The sequence below is a fragment of the Dendroctonus ponderosae genome, unplaced genomic scaffold (assembly GCF_020466585.1).
Source record: "Dendroctonus ponderosae isolate FM_Combo_2020 unplaced genomic scaffold, Dpon_F_20191213v2 Dpon_F_20191213_11, whole genome shotgun sequence".
In the NCBI taxonomy this organism is placed as follows: Eukaryota; Metazoa; Arthropoda; class Insecta; order Coleoptera; family Curculionidae; genus Dendroctonus; species Dendroctonus ponderosae.
In genome coordinates, this window is record NW_026017213.1 from 2,037,283 (window position 1) to 2,046,142 (window position 8,860).

Consider the following 8,860-nt stretch of genomic DNA (forward strand, 5'->3'; position numbering starts at 1 on the left):
CAAACCACCATCCGGCAGGCCTTCAAGGATTGCACAGTTATAACGATAGCGCATCGGTAAGACGGATTTAATGTGCGCTTTAGAGCGAGTTAAGAGCTCTTTTTGCAGCATTAACACGATAATCGACTGCGATCGGGTTCTGGTGATGGATCATGGCCAAGCGGTGGAATTTGCGGCGCCCCACGAGCTGCTGGAGCAGAAAGATGGGCATTTTGCCCAAATGGTTGAACAAACCGGGCCGACCATGTCGTCCAAGCTACGCAAACAGGCCAAAGATAGCTACAATCAGAAGAGGGCCGTGGAGAATCAAAAGAGCGAATAACTGACTTAATGGAAAATAATTAACGCTGCATGGGGAACATTCCCAGACAATAACACCGACTGACTATTTACTTGATCTTAAATGCTTACTTACTGTTTTACGGATACTTACAAGGAATACTTAATATTTGTGAATAAAAAGTTTGTTTTTCTAAATTGGTTATTCATTCCGTTGGAATTAGGCTATGGAATAGCCTTCCAGTACGTTGACGTCGAAGCACGTCATTTTTCTATATGTGACAGAACTCAGAGATGTAAATGTCACTGACGACCCCAATATGACGTCTGCGAGGCGTGAGTTTGTCTCATTCATGAAATGACGTTAAAATGATGTGATTTCCACCTTCTTTCCCTAACGTTCGGGTTTAGAGGATCCAAACAGTTGATTGGATATTTTAAACGGTTCGTGAGATATAAAGTGTTTAATGTGACTATGGCTCTCCAAAATTTGACGTTTTTGCTTCTGTCTCTGTGAAATGTTTCTAAATTTTCATCCGTTTTAGACGTTTATGGTTCCGGACGCCTGACGCTTTTGCTAATAAATCAATGCTTCCATTTACGTTGATTAGACGTCACATTTAGTAACCATGTCTTATAATTGTCACCAAAAATCGACGTCTAGTCATATTTGTGCTTGCCTGTGAATGACAGTTGGTAAGAAACGTCATTAAGATATTTCTTGAACTGCTTGTGTCCATTTGCTTTTTTACAATTTTTGTAATTACTTCTTCATCATTATTTATTTCAACCAGACAATTGATTATTTCAACTCAGACAGAATCAAATGACAATTTGACTGTTTTGCCGCGTCCGTGTACGTCATTTATGGACTATAGACACTTTACTGTGACATATTGCCGTCATAATCACGTCGATATGACGTGAAGAAACTGCTAATTTCGACTCCTTGCGTCATTTTCACGTCTCTATCACGTTTGCTGCTGAAAGGAAACTAGCCAAACAGCAGTAATTGTGCTTTATTTAATTTATTAAAAAACTAAAACCAACAATTTATAAAATCTGCTTAAATATTTGTAACCTAGTCAACTGGTTTGCAGCAGCGGATTAACAAACCCAGGAAAATAAAAACTGATTTTTATAGGTTTTTAAACGAAAACACAAGCATTTACGGACAAACAACCGAACGAAACTTCCTTTAAAATAACGCTGTATTAAAAAATATTCAACTTTAGATCTAATTCGACTTGGGCGTGATGTGATTCTTGTCCCAAGCCGCCAGCCAGGCATCGTCTTCGGCATCATCATCGAGGTGTAGCTTAAAATCTCGCACTGTGGCCGCTATTTGCTGCTCACCCTCTTCCGCTCTCGGTTGGTATTGTCGCATAGGAGGGAGCTGTTTCACCATGTACGGCCCTTCCAGCTCATAGCCTATAATTGCAATCAAACACTCACTTACCATTACAGCCACTCCGGCCCAACTTACCCAACATCCGGTAGTAATTCCTGGTGCCCACTCCGGAAATAACGGCGATTTTCGACGATTCGTGCTCAGTCCATGCAATCTTTTCAGCCCAGCGCATCAGAAGAGATCCATATCCTAAGGCAAAGGATATAGAAGGGATGGCGCAGGCTGAGCCCTACTTACCTCGATGTTGGAACTTGTTGTCATCGCGGCCGCTTACAGGCACGACACTTCCATAGACGTGCAGCTCCCGCACAATTGAAGTGTTCCCAACCAGCTCCGGGCGGAAAGTCGTCTCTTTGGAGCATTGCCTCAGTCTTAAAAGCCCCACCAGAATGTCTTGCTTGGGGTCTTCGTAGCTCAAAAATGTCTCCCATCCGCCGTTTGCATAGTAGTCGCGCCTGATGGGCTCCACGTCGTGAGGGCGCACTTTTTCGTGGATCTCCGTTATTCCGACTTCTCTGGTTCGAACATCGCGGCATTTCAGGCCTAAATCTTTCATGCGTTCTAGAGCCAGCTCGCGTAAATTGCCGTGCTCGACTCCCGAGCTGAAAAGAGGATGAGAGGGAACAATTACGTGTGCAGTTGTTTTACGTCGGGTTTGCATTCGGCCAAGCCAGCACCCAATCATACCTCACTAAAGGCATCGGAATATCGCGCTGCACGCGATAGACTCGCGTCCATGGAGGCACCAAAGCCAAGATCTTTGCGATCAAATCCACCAGAACCGAGGGCGGGTAGCTCTGGTAGCGGCCAGTCTTCCACAGCTCGTACAGGCCGGTGCCGCGGATCACCAGAGTCGGATAAATCTTCAAACCGTCGGCTCTAAATGATGGATTCTCGAAAAATTCCTGCAAACAATACAGAATAAATTAAGAGTGAACACTGTTGCAGCCTTAGGGACGTACAATAAATTGCTCCATGTCCCGCTCCAGGTCCACATTGGGCAAATCGGGCATCATGTGCGCCACCACCTTAAATCCCGCGTCTTTTGCCAAGTTGAAGGTTTCGCACACTGCTTTCACTGTGTGGCCTCTGTTGGTGTCCAAAGCGACATCTTCATACACCGACTGGACTCCTAAACAGGCGTGGTTTGATCGAACTTGCCTCAAACGGAGCCAGAACGAACTTACCGATCTCTAGGCGAGTGCATCCGTACTTCAACATGTCAGACAGGTGTCTTTGCAAGCAATAATCTGGCCGGGTTTCGATCGTAATGCCGATGCACTTGGTGTTGGAGCGTTCCGAGTACATCACTGCTTCTTCGACTGAATCGCTTTTGTGGCCAGATAGAGCGTCGTGGAGGTTTCGGATGAAATAGTCGCGATAGCTCTCAGGGAGGCTCATAAATGTGCCTCCCATCACGATAAACTCCACCTGGAAACAGCAGGGATTTTGGAATTTGGTTCGGATGTTTCTCCAGTTTCGGAGGTTATTCGCTTCTGAACCGGTCACATTATCGTGCGTCCAGACCCCTAAAGAGCCGAGCCTGATCTGGACGTTTCGCCAAAAAAAAAACACCGAAAGACGATCGATTTTCTGTCGGGGTTTTGACTAAATATCAAACGAATTTTGCCGCGGATCAGGCTCATGTTCATTAAAAACCTAGTATTCATTTTCACTGGCAATTTTGTCATTTCGAACAGATTTCCGGGAGAAATTTGTCGAAAAACGCTCTTATTCTTCCTAAGAATGGAATGCTTAATTTTTGTGCGGGCACTGGAAATTTAATCGGATTCAACCGAAAGTTTCGCTCGATTTGCACATTTTTTCCTGGAAACAAAGCTTCCTATCGAAACATGTTGCTCTTGATAAAACTTTCAAAATCGTGTTCTTCAAAAAACAAATACCGCCAAAACGAAAAAGGACCACAAAAAGTTCAGAACGCCAATGGATTAGGTCTGGGTAACTCAGCGAATTTTTACGAGTTGACGCAGTGCTAAGCGAATGGCTTGATGCGCCAACCCAACGCACCGGCGCAGTAACTCAAGTTTCAACAAGTTTCGTTGCTGGGAAAATGTTGATGACTTTTTTTACTTGTTTTTAGATTTACTCAAGGGCGGTTTATTAAAAATAGTTTTAAAATTTCTTCAAAATTTCAGAATTTTCCAGTTTCAGCCAAGTTACTCTTTCTTCTAAATGCTCAATTTTCTAAAGTTTCACTTAAAAATGCTGACAAACTTAAGGTATTTTCCGTGAAAGAATATGAAATAAATTTCGAATCCTTGGTCGCTTTGTAAAAAGTTTTGAAATCCCTTTCCAGCGTCGAATTTGGAACAAAAATAGAAAAACGAACAGAATAAGCAAAAGTTTATAACAATTACATGGAAATTTCGCCACCTCCATTCCTCTGAAGACTGTAGATTTTATTAAGAAAACGTCTTTTTAGTTTTGACTGATTTTTTTTGCTTTACTTTCTACTTAAGTACTATATTTAGTTATATTAGTTACTACTCTATTTTGTATAGTTTCGCTTAAAAATACTGACGATCTGGAGGTCTTTTACGCGAAAATTTACAAGATAAATTTATAGCTTTACAAAAATTTTACAAAAACATTTTTCAGCGTCGAATTCGAGACAAAAACGAAAATAAGTTCCTTCTGTTTTTCCCCGAAAACCATTAAAGTTTTCTCCAAAACCGACCACTAAACTAAAAGTTTTTAGTCGAAAACGCAAAAAACCATTATTTTCTGATGATTTCCTACTTTTCTGACAATAATGGGGTCTTTTCAGCGAAAAATGTCAAAATTAATTTTGCTAGAAAATTCGCCTCATTCATCAGTTTGCAGGGAACTTTAGAAAACCCTGTTCAGCCTCGAATTTGGCACAAAACCAAATGATTTTATTCAGTTTTGTACCGAAAGTACTTAAGATTATCTTGAAAAAATAACCGAGAGCAAAAGTGTACAAAAAATTATTTGGAAAATTCGTCGCCCTCATTGCTCTGACGATTTTTAAACTTCCTTTAAATTTTCAGGTCAGTTTAGTTTTAATAAAGTTTTAATTAAGCAATTCTTTCTACGCAAAAATGTTTGGAAAACTTTTTACAGCTTCGAGTTATGGGCAAAACCTTAATAACTAATTATGGGTCTTTTTCCAAAAATATTTCCCCGAACTGAAAAAGCGAGTTTATAATAATTTATTTGGGAAACTCTTGGAAACCTGAGGTTTCTTCACTTTCAGGTCATTATTTCTAAACGACACTGTCTCTAAACAGAAAAACCGCATGTTTTCTAGCGTTTTACTGTAAAATACTGGCAAACTGAACCTTTAAGCAAAAAAATTAAGAGATCGATTTTACAAGACAAGAAAACTCGTCAACTCTCTTTGGACTCAGTTCTGTTGCTGGGGAAATCTAGATGACTTTTTGAAATGTTGAAAACCTTTTTTTTTTAGATGAGAAAAGTTCAGTCTCGGGACTATTACAGCTTTAATAAATGACTTATAACTCATTAACCGATAACTCGTTAACTCAGACAGCGGAAAGAACTCAATAGCGCAACTCATCACAGTGTTACCCAGACCTACAATGAATCGAGGGCGTGAATGTCCATAAGAAACGCCGTTTTAATTTTTTTTGCCAAAATCAACAATAAGCGAGTCACTGGCGATTTTGTCATTTAGAGCCGATTTCTGGGGCAAATTTGTCGAAAAACGCCACCATTTGCATAAGAAAAATTGAGGCAGAGTTTGAACTCAGATTTCAAGTAAATTTCGCCCAGTGGCATTCAAAGAATTAAAAAATAGTTCGTAGGCTGTTGCCGATAAGAATTTAGCCCGGACGTTTTGCCAGCACTCACGCTTTCCAACAAACACACTTCTGAAGATGCATGCGGACCAATTTCCAATTGACGACGATGATTTTCACCACCTTCGCCTAAAACATTCAACATCTGAATGCTCTTATTGCTTACTTTGTCCACCGAATGGCCGAGTTGTTTCAGCTGTTCCAGTCTGTGCCTGGTTTGGAGGTACGGATCGTATCGGGCCCTGATGGCCCTCATGGAGGTGGGTTCGTATCCAGTGTAGCTTTGAGTGGAATACTCAAAGTCCGAATCGGGCCCTCCTGGACAATACACGCAAATATTCCCGGTCATGTTGATGTGAGGGCACCTGTGAGGTTTGCACATCACCGCCACTACTGCAATCTATAAAGTGATTTAGTTTTAGTCCTCAAGGAGAGGGAGGTTAAGGAGGAGTTTTACCCCACTAGCGGTTCGGATGGGTTTGGCCATCAGTTTCGGCACCAGAACCTTCTTGTAGTCTTGAGGCACGGCCGCTATGATGTCCACCAGTCTGGGGGTGCTCGACAGCCCGTACTTTGAGGCCACTTTATTTTTGAGGGCGTTGAGGTTGACATTGCGCTTTTCCTCGTGGGCTTTGATCACCTCTTGCACCACTTCGGCCACCGTTATCACCTTGCGCTCCTCTAGGGTTAAGTGGGCGAATTCTACGGAAGATACGGGGGGATTGGAGTCAAGGCGAAAAATTTTACACAAAGCTAGGGGGATTTGCAATGATTGAAAGAGGGTTTTCAGATGAAATCTGCCAGATGGCCTACCAGACGTCCCGATTTGACGTCCTTGAATTTTTCATTTGCTAACTTATCAAGAGAAGATCGCAATATATGGAGTTTGCAAATCACTGAAAAGTGGTTCTGTGTGATCAACATTCATCGAACACACTGAAAAACAGGAATATCATGGTTTCCAAAAGCCAATGATGAACTGTCGAGAAAATTAATATGAAGCAAAGTCAGTTTAGATCATTGGAAGATTCTAGATGAGCAGACAAATAGAGGAAAAGCAACGGAAAATCATCGTTAATGGGAAAAATATATTAAAATCGCTTCAAGCGTCCTGAATTCACACACTAGTCAGGGGTGGACATTGCCAAAAACCATCGAAATCGATTAGAAAACATTCAAGTCCCGAAATGCAGAAAGTTACTTCAAAGAACGTTAGGGGCTTTGAGCTAAGGAAGAATGAAGAACTTGTTAATTACATTAGAGGGGCACTACGGTAAAATCGTCTCCTTAAACAAGGTGGCTGCACGCACGGGCGCGGGCATAATTTGAATGAAAATCATACAGATTGTCCTAAAACTTACCGTTTTTATTTCCTTTTGCCATTTTCGTATTCTGCACACCAAACAACACTAAAAAATTGTTTGCACACCAAATGCGAATAAACTTTAAAACTTAGGTTAGATTACCAGTACTTCAACCTTCAACCATTTTGACTTATGTCAATTGCAAAATATTACAGATTCCTTCAATTGGGATAGACCGGCCAGTATGTTGTCAGGCCAGAGATGGCTTGAAAACTTTATAATTAAAGATTTTCCACAAATTTCTAGAAAATTTTTAAACTGGGAAAAAGATGATATTTTGACAAAAAAATCCCTGCAGTTTAATCCGATTTTCGCTTGAGTTACTTGATTTTTTTACTTTTTTCTGATTTGAACTCCTGTTTTAGGTCTAAATCGTTGATATTGTATTGTATTGAGTACAGCGGTTTTATCTCCAACATTTTTAACAAGGAATGTTGGTTAGAAAATCTTAACCTCTAAAAAGATACAAGCTTGCGAGCACTGTATCTCGAACAGGGCTAAACATATACATAAAACCGTTGGGGCTTTTCCGAAAGCTCCTTTCAAGTACTCCATTGCAGCTATCAGATTTCATAAGAACACCTTAACCTCTAAAGAAATAGCAGCAAAACTATCAAACTTAAAACGCTGTCTAAGTGAAAAATGGTCTATATCTCCGAAATCGTTGTAAATATTGCATCAGTCGTAATAACCTTTTGGATAGCTCGTTTTGAAAGCTATCGTTCATCTTTAAGGTTTCATAGCAAGTTGTTAACCTGTAAAAAAGTAGAAGCAAAAATATCAAAGTAAAAATTATGTGAAAGCGAATAACAGTTTATATCTCCGAAATAGTTTAAAATATCGCATCAGTCGTAATTACTTTTTTGATAGCCCGTTTCCAGCGCTATCTTTAATCTTTAACAGTTTTATTACCAATTATTAACCTCTAAAGATATAGAAGCTAAAATATCACATTTAATAGGCTATTGAAGAAGGAGCAGCCTATATCTCCGAAATGGTTGGGAATATGACATCAACCGTAATGACCTTTTCGAAAGCTCGTCAGAAGATCTCTATTTGAGGGTTAACACTCGATAATAAATTCCTAACCTATAAAGAGATAGAAGCAAAATTGTCATAGTTAATACACGATCGAAGTAAAAAGCAGTTTATATCGCCGAAACGGCCGGAATATCTCTACAGTCGCAGTGACCTTTTCGAAAGCCCGTCCCAACGGCGATCTTCCGTCTATAACGCTTTATCAGAAATTCTTAACCTCTAAAGAAATAGATCTTTCACCGTTAATCGGCTATCCAAGGCAAAAACCGACCCGAAACAGGTAAAAATTTTCGGTTATTACGTTCCATTGGCGATTACTAACCCCTAAACAAAGAAAAGCAAAAGTTATAACTTTGTGGGTTCCTAAACTGTCTATATCTCAGAAACAGTTTAAAATATCTATTTGGTCAATAGAAGCTTTTCGATGGCCCGTTTCAAAAACTGTATTTCATTAATTAAGTTTCATCCAAAATTCCTAACCTCTAAAGCGATAGAAGCAAACAACTTGGGCGTCTTCAAACATAAAACCCTCTATATCTTCGAAACGTTTGAAATATCCATTTGGTCACTACAAGCTTTCCGATGGTCCGTTTTAAAAACTGTATTTCAACAATTAGGTCTCATCCAAAATTCCTAACCTCTAAAGCAATAGAAGGAAAATTAAAAAAATTGGGCGTCTTCAAATATAAAACCCTCTATATATTCGAAACGTTTGAACATATGCAATCAGTCCTTAGGACCTTTTTCTTAGCCCGTGTTAAGGGCTGACTTTTACCTTTTACAGTTTAAACGCCATTCTTAACCTCTAACGAGAAAAAAACAAAAATAACAAGATTTTCGGCATTTTCGAATAGAAAACCCTGTATATCTCCGAAACGGTTGGAAATATTTAATCAGTGATTAGAACCTTTTTGATAGAACATCTCAAGAGCTACCGTTTATCTCCTAGATTTCATAAGAAATTC

At 39.9% G+C, this 8,860-nt stretch overlaps 2 protein-coding genes across 2 annotated transcripts in view; one reads left to right on the plus strand and one right to left on the minus strand.

The window, feature by feature from the left end:
• The window catches only part of LOC109546602 (ATP-binding cassette sub-family C member 4), a gene marked incomplete at its 5' end in the record, with an annotated part of 3,189 nt that extends 2,712 nt beyond the window's left edge, over window positions 1-477 (plus strand). Inside the window, 2 exon segments of the mRNA XM_048662694.1 lie at window positions 1-56; window positions 109-477. Of these exon segments, the coding sequence (XP_048518651.1) occupies window positions 1-56; window positions 109-322 (270 nt within the window).
• Window positions 478-1,295: 818 nt separating this feature from the next.
• On the minus strand, window positions 1,296-6,980 carry LOC109546601 (elongator complex protein 3). Its single transcript, XM_019917603.2, has 9 exons — window positions 6,855-6,980; window positions 5,951-6,195; window positions 5,660-5,893; window positions 2,878-3,121; window positions 2,653-2,822; window positions 2,378-2,595; window positions 1,928-2,292; window positions 1,766-1,879; window positions 1,296-1,710 (listed from the first exon to the last, which is right to left on the minus strand). Exons 1-9 carry the CDS (start codon window positions 6,874-6,876, stop codon window positions 1,517-1,519), a joined length of 1,806 nt encoding a protein of 601 aa, XP_019773162.2. The 5' UTR covers window positions 6,877-6,980; the 3' UTR covers window positions 1,296-1,516.
• Between the last annotated feature and the right edge of the window lie 1,880 nt (window positions 6,981-8,860).